The sequence below is a fragment of the Tachyglossus aculeatus genome, chromosome 8, assembly GCF_015852505.1.
Source record: "Tachyglossus aculeatus isolate mTacAcu1 chromosome 8, mTacAcu1.pri, whole genome shotgun sequence".
NCBI lineage: Eukaryota > Metazoa > Chordata > Mammalia > Monotremata > Tachyglossidae > Tachyglossus > Tachyglossus aculeatus.
In genome coordinates this window covers 36,846,806-36,864,526 of record NC_052073.1, presented here as the reverse complement: position 1 = coordinate 36,864,526, position 17,721 = coordinate 36,846,806, and the positions used below count along the sequence as shown (strand labels likewise).

General features: G+C 51.3%; 1 protein-coding gene across 1 annotated transcript in view; it reads right to left on the bottom strand.

The window, feature by feature from the left end:
* Positions 1 to 9,759, bottom strand: part of LOC119931342 (BPI fold-containing family B member 4-like) — a 37,715-nt gene extending 27,956 nt beyond the window's left edge. Inside the window, exons 1-8 of the mRNA XM_038749941.1 lie at positions 9,645 to 9,759; positions 7,503 to 7,617; positions 5,339 to 5,443; positions 4,635 to 4,790; positions 3,680 to 3,743; positions 2,435 to 2,498; positions 1,881 to 1,972; positions 692 to 871 (exon numbers count right to left, since the gene is read on the bottom strand). Of these exons, the coding sequence (XP_038605869.1) occupies positions 692 to 871; positions 1,881 to 1,972; positions 2,435 to 2,498; positions 3,680 to 3,743; positions 4,635 to 4,790; positions 5,339 to 5,443; positions 7,503 to 7,617; positions 9,645 to 9,759 (891 nt within the window). The remainder of the gene's footprint in view (positions 1 to 691; positions 872 to 1,880; positions 1,973 to 2,434; positions 2,499 to 3,679; positions 3,744 to 4,634; positions 4,791 to 5,338; positions 5,444 to 7,502; positions 7,618 to 9,644) is intronic.
* Between the last annotated feature and the right edge of the window lie 7,962 nt (positions 9,760 to 17,721).

The following is a 17,721-nucleotide window of genomic DNA, read 5'->3' as shown; positions in this document are numbered from 1 at the left end:
AAATCCCATCCGGATTGAACCGATGCCAGTGAAATCCCACCCGGATTGAACCGATGCCAGTGAGATCCCACCCAGGTTGAACCGATGCCAGTGAAATAATAATAATAATAATAATAATAATAATAATAATAATAATGGTATTTATTAAGCGCTTACTATGTGCCAAGCACTGTTCTAAGCGCTGGGGAGGTTACAAGGTGATCCCATATGGATTGAACCGATGCCAGTGAAATCCCACCCGGATTGAACCGATGCCAGTGAAATCTCACCCGGATTTAACCGATGCCAGTGAAATAATAATAATAATAATAATAATAATAATGGTATTTGTTAAGCGCTTACTATGTGCCAAGCACTGTTCTAAGCACTGGGGAGGTTACAAGGTGATCCCATCCGGATTGAACCAATGCCAATGAAATCCCACCCGGATTGAACCGATTCCAGTTAAATCCCACCGGGAAGGGGGCTCCTCTCAGTGAGATGTGGATGGGAGAGGGGGAGAAGGGGAAGGAAACGGGTTGTTACGGTTGCCCAGTTGGACCAAAATCCGGCCCCCATCCTAGGCCAGGGAGATAATAATAATAATAATAATAATAATAATAATAATAATAATGGCATTTATTAAGCGCTTACTATGCGCAAAGCACTGTTCTAAGCGCTGGGAGATGGTGGCAGGGGTCCCCAGACTCACTTTCTGCTGGGCGCACGCGAACGTCTGAGGAGGGAAGTTGATGAGGACGGAGAGGGCGGCCGAAAGGAAGTCCTGGCAGATGCCCATGGAGAACGCTTTGCCCTGCAGGCCTGGCAGGGTGGGTGGAATCGAAGTGACCGGAAAACTGACCAAGGCTCCTCCCAGTCTGCGGACAGACACCTTCGACCAAAAACCCCCCCGGGCTGAGCAACCCAACAAATTCCCTTCCCTGCAGGCAGAAGCGGTGCAGCCTAGTGGCTACAGCCCGGGCCTGGGCTCGTTCGTTCCCTCGATCGTACTTATTGAGCGCTTCCTGGGCGCTTGGGAGAGTCCCACAGGATAGCACAGATTCATTCATTCATTCAATGGTATTTATTGAGCGCTTACTGTGTGCAGAGCGCTGGACTAAGCGCTTGGGAAGTCCAAGTTGGCAACATAGAGAGACGGTCCCTGCCCAACAGTGGGCTCGCGGTCTAGAAGGTTTGCCTCTCTTCGAACGCCAACCCGTCGGCTTTAGAGCTCTCCATCCCCCGGCCCCCTATTCCCTCCCCTCGGCGCTGTCCTGTTCATTCCATCCTATTTATTGAGCGCTTCCTGCGGGCAGAGCACTGTACTAAGCGCTGGGGAAGTCCAAGTGGGCAACATTTAGGGACGGTCCCTATGTTTGTACATATTTATTACTCTATTTATTTTACTTGCAATATTGATTTGATTTTATTAATATGTTTTGTTTTGTTGTCTGTCTCCCCCTTCTAGACTGTGAGCCCGCTGTTGGGTAGGGACCGTCTCTATAGGTTGCCAACTTGTACTTCCCAACTGCTTAGTCCAGTGCTCTGCACACAGGAAGCGCTCAATAAATACGATTGATTGATTGATTGATTGACTCCCAAGCCCGGGCTCTTTCCACTCTCGTCATTATCATCATTATTAGGAGCGAAGCGTGGGGTTGGCGATGGCCCAGGGTGGCAGGGGATGGCAGGAGAGGCTGGTTTGGGGGGTCTTTATTTTATTTTATTAGTATGTTTGGTTTTGTTCTCTGTCTCCCCCTTTTAGACTGTGAGCCCACTGTTGGGTAGGGACTGTCTCTCTATGTTGCCAATTTGTACTTCCCAAGCGCTTAATACAGTGCTCTGCACATAGTAAGTGCTCAATAAATATGATTGATGATGATGATGATGATCTTACTCACATTCAGGCGGAGGCTCAGGGTTTGCCCGGTCATCTGGGGCTGCTGAGCGAGGATGTACTGGATGGTGCCCGCGGTGCCCAGAGAGGCCAGCGCTGCCGGGGGCGGGGGGAGATGGTGATCCAGGGGGCTCACCGCCCGGCCCCCCAACCCCCTCAGCCCCCAGGGCCTTCCTCCCATCCCTGTGTCAAGCCCCATCACCTCGTATCCACCCCGGCGCCTAGTACAGTGCCTGGCACATTTTTTTTAATGGCATTTATTAAGTGCTTACTACGTGCACAGCACTGTTCTAAGCGCTGGGGAGGTCACAAGGTGATCAGGTTGTCCCACGGGGGGCTCACAGTCTTCACCCCCATTTGACAGATAAGGTCGCTGAGACATGGAGAAGCTAAGTGACTTGCCCAAGGTCACACAGCAGACACGTGGTGGAGCCGGGATTCGAACCCATGACCTCTGACTCCAAAGCCCGGGCTCTCTTCCCCTGAGCCACGACATTGTAAGCGCTTAGTACAGCCCACTGTTTATTACTGTCATTATGGGTTAGAAGGGCAACTCACAGTTCGCCGGGCCAAACATCTGGGAATTAGTCCGAATCAAAGCGTCATTCAGCACGGGGCAGGCCTGAATAATAATAATAATAATAATAATAATAATAATAATAATAATAATAATAATAATAATAATAATGGCATTTGTTAAGTGCTTACTATGTGCAAAGCACTGTTCTAAGCGCTGAATAGCATTTGTTAAGCGCTTACTATGTGCAAAGCACTGTCCTAAGCGCTGAATAGCATTTGTTAAGCACTTACTATGTGCAAAGCACTGTTCTAAGCGCTGGGGGGATACAAGGTGATCAGGTTGTCCCACGTGGGGCTAAAGGTGAACCCCAAAGCCCCCAGCCGGGGGGGGGGGGAGGCTGTGACCTCTGACCTCCAACCTGGGACCACTGCGCACTGCCCAGGATCCCCTGACCATTGCTCAATACTAATAATGATGGCATTTATTAAGCGCTTACTATGCGCAAAGCACCGTTCTAAGCACTGGGGAGGCTACAGAGTGATCAGGTTGTCCCACGGGGGGATCACAATCTTAATCCCCATTTTCCAGATGAGGTCACTGGGGCCCAGAGAAGTAATTATAATAACAATAATAATAATAATAATAATAATAATAATGACGTTTACTAAGCACTTACTATGTGCAAAGCACTGTTCTAAGCGCTGGGGGGTTACAAGGTGATCAGGTTGTCCCACGGGGGGCTCACAGTCAATCCCCATTTTCCAGATGAGGGAACTGAGGCCCAGAGAAGTGAAGTGACTCGCCCAAAGTCACACAACTGACAAGCGGCGGAGTCGGGATTTGAACCCTTGACCACTAACTCCAAAGCCCGGGCTCTTTCCCCTGAGCCACCTGAGCCACCCTCCTTCTCTGTCCTCATGTGCTCAACGTCCCCTGGCCTCCAGCTGCTGAAACAGCTGGAGAATCCGCACGGTTTAGTGGGTAGAGCCCGGACCCGGGATTTAGAAGGACCTGGGTTCCCATCCCGCCTCCGCCACTTGTCTGCTGTGTGGCTTCGGGCAAGTCACTTCACTTCTCTGGGCCTCAGTTCCCTCATCTGTGAAATGGGGATGAAGACTGCGAGCCCCATGGGGGACAGGGATTGCGTCCAACCTGGTGATCTTGTATCTATCCCAGTGCTCATGGCCCGTAGTTAGTGCTTGATGAATACAATTTAGAAAAAAAAAAGATTGGAAAGTAATAAAGGACCCAGAGAGAAGAACGGAGATGCAGACGAGGCTTACCAAAATTGGAAGCGTTTCCCGGATGTTATTTGAAATTAAGATTCGGGCTTGGATAGGAAGTATTCTGTAAAGAAACCAATAAGAGCAATAACAATAATAATAATAATAAACTACACCATGTTGCCAACCAATAGGAGGGCAGGACTCCTCCCTCCTTTCCCCAACCAATAGGAAGGCCAGACTCCACCCTCCTTTCCCCAGTCAATAGGAGGGCCGGACTCCACCCTCCTTTCCCCAGCCAATAGGAGGGCCGGACTCCACCCTCCTTTCCCCAGCCAATAGGAAGGCCGGACTTCATCCTCCTTTCCCCAAACCAAGAGGAGGGCCGGACTCCACCCTCCTTTCCCCAGCCAATAGGAGGGCCGGACTTCACCCTCCTTTCCCCAGCCAATAGGAAGGCCGGATTCTACCCTTCTTTCCCCAACCAATAGGAGGGCTGGACTCCATCCTCCTTTCCCCAAACCAATAGGAGGGCCAGACTCCATCCTCCTTTCCCCAACCAATAGGAAGGCCGGACTCCATCCTCCTTTCCCCAACCAATAGGAAGGCCGGACTCCATCCTCCTTTTCCCAACCAATAGGAAGGCTGGACTCCATCCTCCTTTTCCCAACCAAGAGGAGGGCCGGACTCCATCCTTTCCCCAACCAATAGGAAGGCCGGACTCCATCCTCCTTTCCCCAGACCAATAGGAGGGCTGGACTCCATCCTCCTTTCCCCAACCAATAGGAAGGCTGGACTCCATCCTCCTTTCCCCAGACCAATAGGAGGGCCAGACTCCATCCTCCTTTCCCCAACCAATAGGAAGGCCGGACTCCATCCTCCTTTCCCCAAATCAAGAGGAGGGCCGGACTCCATCCTCCTTTCCCCAACCAAGAGGAGGGCCGGACTCCATCCTCCTTTCCCCACCCAAGAGGAGGTCAGGCAGGCCTCACTCGCCTGACCTGCCTGGGCCTACCCAGAGAGGAGGTTGACACCGACGGCCGCGATGAGGGGATCGCATCCGTCGGAGACGAAGAGGATGCTCCCGGCCGAGACGTCTCCCAGCCGGACTCGGACGTCCACCCTCAGATCCACGGAGATATCGACCAGCCCGGACACGAGGTTCAGCAGGCTGAGGAAGGAGAATTCCGGAGAGGGGACGGGGCGCGGTCCTGACCTCAAATCCGTCTTACCGCCCTTCTCCCTCTGGCTTCCCGCTCCACAGACCGGAATCTCCTTGGGGGCAGTCGTTCAATCGTATTTATTGAGCGCTTACTGGATGAAGAGCAGCAGACTAAGCACTTGGGAGAGTCCGATATAACAACGAAACAGACACACGCCCTGCTCACAGGGAGGGGATATTCAGGGAGGGTGAAACTCGGCCATCTGGAGGTGGGATCCGTGGGAGGCGGGGATAATAATAATAATAATAATAATAATAATAATGGCATTTATTAAGCGCTTACTATGTGCAAAGCACTGTTCTAAGCGCCGGGGAGGTTACAAGGTGATCAGGTTGTCCCACGGGGGGCGCTCACAGTCTTAATCCCCATTTTCCAGATGAGGCCACTGAGGCCCAGAGAAGTGAAGTGACTTGCCCAAAGTCACCCAGCTGACAATTGGCAGAGCTGGGATTTGAACCCATGACCTCCGACTCCAAACTCTGTGGACGCCACTCACCAGTTGCCGTTGATGTTGAGCCTCAAGTGGACCACCAGCCGGACTCCCAGCGGCGGCTGTAACTTCACTGCGATTTCGAGGAACCGGATCGAGAGGATTTTCAAACTGCAGGGGGAAATAAGAATCATGGTATTCATTCATTCCTTCAATCGTATTTATTGAGCGCTTACTGTGTGCAGAGCACTGGACTAAGTGCTTGGGAAGTCCAAGTTGGCAACGTATAGAGACGGTCCCTACCCAACAGCGGGCTCACAGTCTGGAAGGGGGAGATGGACAACAAAACAAAACATATTAACAAAATAAAATAAATAGAATAAATATGTGCAAGTAAAATAGAGTAATAAATACGTACAAACATATGTACATATATCCAGGTGCTGTGGGGAGGGGAAGGAGGTAAGGTGGAGGGGATGGGGAGGGGGAGAAGCGGGAGAGGAAGGAGGGGGCTCAGTCTGGGAAGGCCTCCTGGAGGAGGTGAGCTCTCAATAGGGCTTTGAAGGGAGGAGTAATAATAATAATAATTATTATATCATTTATTAAGCACTTACTATGTGCAAAGCACTGTTCTAAGCGCAGGATACTCATTAAGTGCTTACTACATGCAAAGCACTGTTCTAAGCACAGGATACTCATTAAGTGCTTACTGTGTGCCGAGCACCGCTCTAAGAGCTGGGGTGGGATTCATTCATTCAATCATATTTATTGAGCGCTTCCTGTGTGCAGAGCACTGGACTAAGCGCTTGGGAAGTACAAGTTGGCAATGTAGAGAGGCGGTCCGGACCCAACAGTGGGCTCACAGTCTAGAAGGCACATGGTGAGCACCTAACATTCATTCATTCATTCAATCGTATTTACTGAGCGCTTCCTGTGTGCAGAGCACTGTACTAAGCGCTTGGGAAGTCCAAGTTGGCAACATATAGAGACGGTCCCTACCCGACAGTGGGCTCACAGTACAAGTTCATCCGGTGGGACTAAGTCCCCCATCCCACATGGGGCTCACACTCTTCATCCCCATTTTCCAGATGAGGGAACGGAGGCCCAGAGACGTGAAGTGACCGGTCCAAGGTCACACAGCAGAAGGGTGGCGGAGTCGGAAGGAGAACTTGGGTCCTTCTGACTCCCAGGCTCGGGCTCTAACCGCTAGGCCATGCTGCTTCTCTTAGAACAGTGCTTTGCACATAGTGAGCGCTTAATCAATACTATTAAAAAAAAAAAGGAGGGAAGTAAAGGGACTCACTCCAGGTCACCCAGCAGTCAAGTGGCGGAGCTGGGATTAGAACTCAGGTCCTTCTTACTCCCAGGCCTGGGCTTTACCCCATGAGAAAGAGCGTGGCTCAGTGGAAAGAGCCCGGGCTTTGGAGTCAGAGGTCATGGGTTCAAATCCCGGCTCTGCCAATTGTCAGCTGTGTGACTTTGGGCAAGTCACTTCACTTCTCTGGGCCTCAGTGACCTCATCTGGAAAATGGGGATGAAGACTGTGAGCCCCCCGTGGGACAACCTGATCACCTTGTAGCCTTCCCAGTGCTTAGAACAGTGCTTGGCACAGAGTAAGCGCTTAATAAATGCCATTATTATTATTATTTAACTTCTCTGGGCCTCAGTTCACTCAACTGGAAAATGGGATGAAGACTGTGAGCCCCATGTGGGACAACCTGATCACCTTGTATCCTCCCCAGCTCTTAGAACAGTGCTTGGCACAGAATAAGCGCTTAACAAATGCCATTATTATTATTATTTAACTTCTCTGGGCCTCAGTTCCCTCATCTGGAAAACGGGGATGAAGACTGTGAGCCCCCCGTGGGACAACCTGATCACCTCGCATCCTCCCCAGCTCTTAGAACGGTGCTTGGCACAGAGTAAGCGCTTAACAAATGCCATTATTATTATTATTTAACTTCTCTGGGCCTCAGTTCCCTCATCTGGAAAACGGGGATGAAGTCTGTGAACCCCATGTGGGACAACCTGATCTCCTTGTATCCTCCCCAGCTCTTAGAACAGTGCTTGGCACAGAGTAAGCGCTTAACAAATGCCATCATCATCATCATCATCATCATTATTATTATTATTATTATTATTAATGAATTCCATTGTTATTTATTACTATTATTATTATCCAGAGGACAGTGCGGATCTACGGGCTCCCGGGAGGGAAGCCTTCACTCACTTGGTGATTGACAGCAGAGGCAGGAGGATCCCGCTGCCGCGGGTGATGTCAGGAAGCTGCATCGTCTTGAACTGATTCTCCAGCTGCCCATCCCTCCTGACCAGATCCCTGCACACTGAGAGAATCACCATGGAAACCGTCATTCATTCATTCGTTCATTCATTCGTTCATTCGTCTCCATTCAGCGCCGACTGTGTGCAGAGCACTGGGGAACTCGGATTGGAGGAGGTGTGATTTCTTTTTTTTCTGACCTTGAAGGCGGGAGAGAAATCGTGGTCTGTTGGACTTGAGAAGGGGAGGGCATTCGGGGCCAGAGGCAGGGCCTGAGGGATGAGATAGACGACACTGAGGTACCCCTTTCCTTCACGGAGCTGTATTTATTTATTTACTTACTCATTTATTAATTTTACTTGTACATATTTACTATTCTATTTATTGCATTTTGTTCATCTGTTTGGTTTCATTGTCTGTCTCCCCCTTCTAGACTGTGAGCCCGCTGTCGGGTAGGGACCGTCTCTCGATGTTGGCAACTTGGACTTCCCAAGTGCTTATATTTATTTATTTACTGATTCATTTATTTATTTTACTTGTACATATTTACTATTCTATTTATTGCATTTTGTTCATCTGTTTGGTTTCATTGTCTGTCTCCCCTTTCTAGACTGTGAGCCCGCTGTCGGGTAGGGACCGTCTCTCGATGTTGGCAACTTGGACTTCCCAAGTGCTTATATTTATTTATTTACTGATTCATTTATTTATTTTACTTGTACATATTTACTATTCTATTTATTGTATTTTGTTAAGATGTTCTGTTTTGCTGTCTGTCTCCCCCTTCTAGACTGTGAGCCCGCTGTTGGGTAGGGACCGTCTCTATCTGTTGGCAACTTGGACTTCCCAAGCGCTTAGTACAGTGCTCTGCACACAGTAAGAGCTCAATAAATACGACTGAATGAATGAATGAATTTATCCAGTGCAACGCACTGTTCTGAGCGCTACAGAGAATCAATCAATCAATTGTATTTATTGAGTGCTTACTGTGTGCAGAGCACTGGACTAAGCGCTTGGGAAGTAGCAGTGTGGCTCGGCGGAAAGAGCCCGGGCTTTGGAGTCAGGGGTTGTGGGTTCGAATCCCCGCTTCGCCGCATGTCAGCTGGGTAACTCTGGGCAAGTCACAACTTCTCTGGGCCTCAGTGACCTCATCTGGAAAATGGGGATTTTTTTATAGCATTTATTAATCGCTTACTAATCAATCAATCAATTGTATTTATTGAGCGCTTACTGGGTGCAGAGCACTGGACTAAGCGCTTGGGAAGTCCAAGTTGGCAACATCTAGAGACAGTCCCTACCCAACCAGTGGGCTCACAGTCTAGAAGGGGGAGACAGACAACAAAACCAAACATATTAACAAAATAAAATAAATAGAATAGATATGTACAAGTAAAATAAATAGAGTAATAAATATGTACAAACATATACACATATATACAGGTGCTGTGGGGAAGGGAAGGAGGTACAAGTTGGCAACATATAGAGACGGTTCCTACCCAACAACGGGCTCACAATCTATAAGGGGGAGACGGACGACATAACAAAACATGTGGACAGGTGTCAATCACTATTATTACTATTATTTGGGGCTCGCTCATTCATTCATTCAATCGTATTTATTGAGCGCTTACTGTGTGCAGAGCACTGGACTAAGCGCTTGGGAAGTCCAAGTTGGCAACATCTAGAGACGGTCCCTACCCGACAGCGGGCTCACAGTCTAGAAGGGGGAGACAGACAACAAAACCAAACATATTAACAAAATTAAATAAATAGAATAGTAAATATGTACAAGTAAAATAAATAAATGAATAAGTAAATAAATAAATACAGCTCCGTAAAGGAAAGGGGTACCTCAGTGTTGTCTATCTCATCACTCAGGCCCTGCCTCTGGCCCCGAATGCCCTCCCTCCTCAAGTCCAACAGACCATGATTTCTCTCCCGCCTTCGAGGTCAGAACAAAAAAATAAATCGCACCTCCTCCAAGAAGCCTTCCCTGATTAAGTCCTCATTTCAATCAATCGTATTTATTGAGCGCTTACTGTGTGCAGAGCACTGTACTAATCTATCGATCAACCCACCCGGCCCCCCACTCACCGTTTTGAATTTCCCATCGGCTGACAGAGTAGAGGACCCCGGGCCCGGGTTCGGGCCCGCTCTGCGCCCAGCCGAGCCGGCTGCACCCCAGTACCAGCCAGAAGAACCCCAACATCTCCACCGCCGCGGCCTGCGGGGACAATCAATCGATCAATCGTCTTTATTGAGCGCTTACTGCGTGCAGAGCACGGGACTGAGCGCTTGGGAAGTCCAAGTTGGCAACATCTAGAGATGGTCCCTACCCAACAGCGGGCTCACGGTCTTGAAGGGAGAGAGAGAGCTAGCTCGGTGGATCAATCAATCAATCAATCATATTTATTGGGCGCTTACTGTGTGCAGAGCACTGGACTAAGCGCTTGGGAAGTCCAAGTTGGCAACATCTAGAGACGGTCCCTACCCGACAGTGGGCTCACAGTCGAGAAGGGGGAGACAGAAAAGAGATCTCTGGGTCCTTAGGGGCGGGGGGCGAGAGCCCATCATCAGCTCAAATGCAGACCCCGTCCCATGAGGTGCTCTCCGTCTAAGGGGGAGGGAGAATGGGGGGTTACCCCCATTTTTCAGAGGAAGAAACTGAGGCCCGGAGCGATTGACGCTGTTCGCGCATCTATCAAATAGTCAATCTTCTATAATAATAATAATGATGGCATTTATTAAGCGCTTACTATGTGCAAAGCACTGTTCTAAGCGTTGGGGAGGTTACAAGGTGATCAGGCTGCCCCACGTGGGGCTCACAGTCTTAATCCCCATTTGACAGATGAGGGAACTGAGGCCCAGAGAAGTGAAGTGACTTGCCCAAAGTCACCCACCTGACAAGTGGCGGAGTCGGGATTTGAACCCATGACTTCTGACTCCAAAGCCCGGCCTCTTTCCACTGAGCCACGCAGCTTCTCAGCCCCTAGTCCAGTGCTCTGCACACAGTAAGCGCTCCATAAATACACTTGAATGAATGAATGAATAATAATAATGTTGGTATTTGTTAAGTGCTTACTATGTGCCAAGCACTGTTCTAAGCGCTGGGGGGGATACAAGGTAATCAAGGCTATCCCACGTGGAGCTCACAGCCTTATTCCCCATTTTACTGATGAGGGAACTGAGGCCTGGAGAAGTTAAGTAACTTGCCCAAAGTCACCCAGCTGACAATTGGCAGAGGCGGCATTTGAACCCATGACCTCTGACTCCAAAGCCCGGGCTCTTTCCACTGAGCCCCGCTGCTTCTCTACATTCCAGCCATTAATCCACCGCATTTACTGAGCGCTTGCTCTGTGCGGAGCACTGTTCTAAGCGCTGGGGAGAGGACGCTACAAGGAGACTTAGCAGACACGTTCCCTGTTCTCCTTCATCATCACCATCATCAATCGTATTTATTGAGCGCTTACTGTGTGCAGAGCACTGTACTAAGCGCTTGGGAAGTACAAGTTACTTCCCTGTGAGACCTGGTGGGACAGGGATTTGGCTCCCACCTGATCCTCTTGGCTCTTTCTCCGCAGCGCTCAGCACAGTGCTTGGCACACAGTTGGTGCTTAACAACTTCCAGCGTTATTATTCCCTCTGTTCTCCCTCCTCCTCCTCCTCGGACTGGGAGCCCAGTGTGGGAACGTGTCAGCTAATTAATAATGATAATTAGTCCATCATCATCATCAATCGTATTTATTGAGCCCTTACTATGTGCAGAGCACTGTACTAAGCGCTTGGGAAGTACAAATTGGCAACAGATAGAGACAGTCCCTACCCAACAGTGGGCTCATGCTCTGCACACAGTAAGTGCTCAATAAATACGATTGATTGATTGATTGATTGATTGATTAAGCACTTACTATGTGCCGCGCACTGTTCTAAGCGCTGGGGAGGTTCCAAGGTGATCAGGTTGTCCCACGGGGGGCTCACGGTCTTCATCCCCATTTTCCAGATGAGGTCACTGAGGCCCAGCTGACAATTGGCAGAGCCGGGATTTGAACCCATGACCTCTGCCTCCAAAGCCCGGGCTCTTTTCCACTGAGCCACGCTGCTTCTGTTCTGTTGCAGTGAACTCTCCCCAGCGTTTAGTACAGTGCTCTGCGCCCAGGAAGCGCTCAATAAATCCCCTAGATCGATGGCTAAATACCACTGATCACTGATTAATGAGCTCGTCTCTCCCCCAGGGCCCAGGGCATTGACACCTGGTGCGCGCCCCCGGCTATTGGATCCCCGCCCTTCTCCCTCCTCCCTCCTCCCCCCTCCCTCCTCCCCCCTCCCCCTTGCTCCTCTTGTCCCTGGCCGAGCGTTCAGCACAGCGCTGGGCGCAGAGTGAGGGCTGCAGGGGGGCAGCTGCCATCTCCCATAACCCGTTGGGGAGCAGCCCCCCCACTGAGCAATCCCCCTTGGCCCCCCCCGGCCGGGGAGCCCTGACTAACCAACGGACCCCCCCCCCCAAAAAAAAACCACCCAGCACCCCTCACCCACAATCTCTCTCCCCTTCTTCCTCCCCCTTTCTTCCTCTCCCTCTTCCTTCCTGTTCCTCCTCTCCCCCTCCTTCCTCTCCCTCTTCCCTCTTCCCTCCTTCCTCTCCCTCTTCCCTCCTTCCTCTCCCTCTTCCCTCCTTCCTCCCCCTCTTCCTTCTTCCCTCCTTCCGCCCCTCCTTCCTCTCCCTCTTCTTCCCTTCCTTCCTCTTCCTTCTTCCCTCCTTCTTCTCCCTCTTCTTCCCTCCTTCTTCTCCCTCTTCTTCCCTTCCTCCCTCTTCCTTCTTCCCTCCTTCTCCCTCTTCTTCCCTTCCTCCCTTCCTTCTTCCCTCCTTCTCCCTCTTCTTCCCTCCCTCCCTCCTTCCTCTCCCTCTCCCCCCCTTCCTCTCCCCTCCTTCCTTCTTCCCTCCCTCTCCCTCTTCTTCCCTCCCGTTCCTCCTCTTCCTCTCCTTCCTCCCTCTTCCCTCCTTCCTCTCCCTCCCCTCCTTCCCCCTTTCTCCTCTCCCTCTTCTCCCCCGTCCACCTCCCCGTCTCCCCTTCCTCCTCCTCCCCCTCTGCCCCTCCCTGTCCTCTGGGAATCACCAGTGGGGAAAAGCAGTGTGGCCGAGCGGGTAGAGCCCAGGACTGGGCGTCCGAAGGCCCTGGGTTCTCATCCCAGCCCCGCCACTTGTCTGCTGGGTGACCCTGGGCCGGTCACTTCCCTTCTCTGGGCCTCGGTTCTCCTGTTCTCGCTCCTCCTTGGACTGTGAGCCCCAAATGGGACAGGGATCGTGTCTGACCTGACTCACGGTGTACCCACCCCAGCGCTTAGAACGGTGCTTGGCACAAAGTAAGCGCTTAACAAGTACTATTAAAAAAAAACACACAAAAAAACTGGGCCTCAGTGCTTAACAGTATTATTATTATTATTATTAACAAATACCAACATTGTCATTATTATTAATCCCGGCTCCGCCACTCATCAGCTGGGTGACTTTGGGCAAGTCCCTTCACTTCTCTGGGCCTCAGTGACCTCATCTGGAAAATGGGGATGAAGACTGGGAGTCCCACATTACCTGATCACCTTGTATTCCCCCCCCCCCCCCCAGCGCTCAGAACTGTGCTTGTTTTATTAATAATAATAATAATAATAATAATGGCATTTATTAAGCGCTTACTATGTGCAAAGCACTGTTCTAAGCACTGGGGAGGTTACAGGTTGTCCCACAAGGGGTTCACAGTCCTAATCCCCATTTTACAGATGAGGTAACTGAGGCCCAGAGAAGTGAAGTGACTTGCCCAAAGTCACACCGCTGACAAGTGGCAGAGTCGGGATTTGAACCCACGACCTCCGACTCCAAAGCCCGGGCTCTTTCCACCGAGCCACGCTGCTTCTCTAAAGCACTATTATGTTTTGTTTTCTTATGTTTTGTCGTCTCTCTCCCCCTTCTAGACTGTGAGCCCGCTGTTGGGTAGGGACCGTCTCTATCTGCTGCCAACTTGGACTTCCCAAGCGCTTAGTCCAGTGCTCTGCACACAGCAAGCGCTCAATAAATACGATTGAATGAATGAATGAATGGGAAAAATGAAGTGGGGGCTCAATACATACGATTGAATGAATGAATGGGAAAAATGAAGTGGGAGATGGGGGGCTGACTGCCAGGTGGAAACCCAAAATTCCCAGCTGGAATAATAATAATAATAATGGCATTTGCTAAGTGCTTACTAGGTGCAAAGCACTGTTCTAAGCACTGGGTGACCAGATTGTCCCACGCGGGGCTCACGGTCTTAATCCCCATTTTCCAGATGAGGTCACCGAGGCTCAGAGAAGCGAAGTGACTTTCCCACAGGTCACCCAGCAGGCATGCGGCGGAGCCGGGATTCGAACCCATGACCTCTGACTCCAAAGCCCAGGCTCTTTCCACTGAGCCACACTGGTCCTGCTCCCTGAAGTGTGGGGAGGGATTGTGGAAGGGCCCCAACTTACAGCCTTCAGGAAGGTCAGGAGTCTGGGAGGCCTGGGCCGGGAGAAGATCGCTGGCTGTGCTGGTGGTTTGGTCCCGGGCAGCGGGGTGGGGGCGGCTTTAAGCGGGGAGGCCCCCACTTGGGGAACCAATGGGACGCCTCCTTGCACACACAATTGTGAGTGGGCACACACACACACCCGGAGAGGGTGACACCCTAGTCCCAACCCAAACTCCACATACACCCCCCCCCCAACAGGAGGTGACCCTCCAGTCCCCCTCTTGTTCCAACCCAGACTCCACATTCGCACACACAACCCCGGAGGTGACACCCCAGTCCCCCTCCCCGCATCCCATTCATTCAATCGTACTTATTGAGCGCTTACTGTGTGCAGAGCACTGGACTAAGCGCTTGGGAAGTCCAAGTTGGCAACATATAGACGGTCCCTACTCAACAGCGGGCTCACAGTCTAGAAGGGGGAGACATTAATTCATTCACTCGTATTTATTGAGCGCTTCCTGTGTGCAGAGCACTGGACTAAGCGCTTGGGAAGTCCAAGTTGGCAACACAGAAAGACAGTCCCTACCCAACAGCGGGCTCACAGTCTAGAAGGGGGGGACATTAATTCATTCAATCGTATTTATTGAGCGCTTCCGGTGTGCAGAGCACTGGACTAAGCGCTTGGGAAGTCCAAGTCGGCAACATAGAGAGACGGTCCCTACCCAACAGCGGGCTCACAGGCTAGAAGGGGGAGACATTAATTCATTCAATCGCATTTATTGAGCGCTTCTGGTGTGCAGAGCACTGGACTAAGCACTTGGGAAGTCCAAGGCGGCAACATCTAGAGACGGTCCCTACCCAACAGCGGGCTCACAGTCGAGAAGGGGGAGACAGACAACAAAACGTATTAACAAAATAAAATAAATAGAATAAATATGTATAAATAAAATAAATAAATAGAATAACAGATCTGTACAAACATATATACAGGTGCTGTGGGGAGGGGAAGGAGATAAGGCTGGGGGGCCGGGGATTCATTCATTCAAGACACCCCACAACACAACCTCATTACCTAGTTTCTACCTCAGCACTTAGTACAGTGCCTGGCACATAGTAGGCCCTTAACAAATACTTTTTAAAAAAAAGACCGCAGGAAGTTAGGTGGATAATAATAATAATAATGACATTTATTAAGCGCTTACTATGTGCCAAGCACTGCTCTAAGTGCTGGGGAGGTTACAAGGTGATCAGGTTGTCCCACGGGGGGCTCACGGTCTTAGTCCCCATTTTCCAGATGAGGGAACTGAGGCCCTGAGAATCAATCATTTGCATTTATTGAGCGCTTACTGTGTACAGAGCACTGTACTAAGCGCTTGGGAAGTCCAAGTTGGCAACATATACAGAAGTGACTTGCCCCAAGTCACCCAGCTGACAATTGGCGGAGCCGGGATTTGAACCCCTGACCTCTGACTCCAAAGCCCGGGCTCTTTCCACTGAGCCACGCTGTCCCAGGCGCCTCCAGGGTCTCTGTGTGGGTCAGACCCCTGGGAGTGAGCTGGAAATCCCAGAAGCCTCATTCATTCATTCAATCGTATTTATTGAGCGCTTACTGTGTGCGGAGCACTGGACTAAGTGCTTGGGAAGGACAAGTTGGCAACATTTAGAGACGGTCCCGACCCAACAGTGGGCTCACGGTCTAGAAGGCGGAAGTCTATATGTTGCCAATCTGTACTTCCCAAGCGCTTAGTCCAGTGCTCTGCACATAGTAAGCGCTCAATAAATACGATTGATGATGATGATGAAGTCTAGAGGCCTTCTTGAGTGGGGGAAGCCCCCTGGAATTGAGGCAGGACTGGAAGCCCCAGGATCCTCCAAGGCCTCTGAGGGGGACGACCCCGAAGAGCGAAGCCGGGGCAGGACAGGTCGGGGTCACCCCGGGCTGGCACAGCGGGCGGAGGGAACGCCGCGTCCCCATTGTCCCAGGGAGCCCCGACTTTTCGGGAACAATGGCTCAGGTGACGCGCGGGAGCCCAGTCCCCCCTGCACCCGACCCAGCCGTCACAATGCCTCTCTCCGTGCCAGGCGGGGTGGGTTGGACTCTTTTGGACCCCCCCCCCCAGTGCTCAGTACATCGCTCTGCCCACGGAAGGCACTCAATCAATACCAGGGGCTGAGGGATTAAGTTCCCCGAAGGTGGGGATCCCGTCTACCGAGTGTCCTCTCCCAAGCAGCTCAGTAATAATAATGATGATTTATTTATTTTATTTTGTTAGTACGTTTGGTTTTGTTCTGTCTCCCCCTTTTAGACTGTGAGCCCACTGTTGGGTAGGGACTGTCTCTAGATGTTGCCGATTTGTCCTTCCCAAGCGCTTAGTACAGTGCTCCGCACACAGTAAGCGCTCAATAAATTGATGATGATGGTATTTGTTAAGAGCTATGTGCAAAGCACTGTTCTAAGCGCCGGGGGGATACAAGGCGATCAGGTTGTCCCACAGTCTTAATCCCCATTTTCCAGATGAGGGAACTGAGGTCCAGAGAAGTGAAGTGACGTGCCCAAAGTCACCCAACTGACAATCGGCGGAGCGGGATTTGAACCCATGACCTCTGACTCCAAAGCCTGGGCTCTTTCCACTGAGCCACGCTGCTTCTCATAATGATAGCATTTATTAAGCGCTTACTAGGTGCAAAGCACTGCTCTAAGCGCTGGGGAGGTTACAAGGTGATCAGGTTGTCCCATGGGGGGCTCACAGTCTTAATCCCCATTTTCCAGATGAGGGAACTAAGGCCCAGAGAAGTGAAGTGACTCGCCCAAAGTCACCCAGCTGACAATTAGCAGAGCCGGGATTTGAACCCCTGACCTCTGACTCCAAAGCCCGGGCTCTTTCCACTGAGCCACGCTGCTTCTCTCAGTACAGTGCTCTGCCCATGGCAGGTGCTCATCATTCATTCAGTCGTATTTATTGAGCGCTTACTGTGGGCAGAGCACTGGACTAAGCGCTTGGGAAGTACAGGCTGGCAACATCTAGAGACGGTCCCTACCCAACAGTGGGAGCTCGGTACATCCCCCCGATCGGTCGGACGGAGCGATGCCCGCCTAGCCAGAGCTGCCAAGGTTGGACGTGAAGAAAGGATCACGACGCTCCCCAACCCTGACAAGGCAGCCCAAGCCAGGGGAGAGGAGGAGGAGGAAGAGGAGGGGGATCTTGAAATCCAGAAGTTTATTTAGAAATCAGACCAACAACGCCGGGCCGGGCACAACGTGGGTTCTGGGGAAAATGAGGGCCGAATCTGAAGGGGGAACGGGGAGAGACAGACAGAGACGAGGAGGAAGGGGAGAGAGCGGAAGGAGCGCGGGGACGCGGCTCCCTTGCCCACTTCCCCAAGGGAAGTTGAGGGTTTCTAACTTTTCCGTTCGCTTTCGGCATTTTCGTCGTTTGAACGCGGGCTTCCCCCAGCTCCCGCCTTAACACGCACATTCGCTCGCTCGCTCAGACCCACGTCAGGGCGGGCGACCCCCGGGCAGGGCTGGACAAGGACCCGGGCTGGGGAGAGTAAAAGGGGCTATGGATTTCTTTTTTCTTTAAATACGAGCGTGGATTGAGACCAGAGGCCCGCCGCGCCGCCCGCCCCGACAAACCACACGGTCCAGGCCGGTTACCGCATCAGTGACTTTTATCTCCGGCCCATCTCGGCCTCCC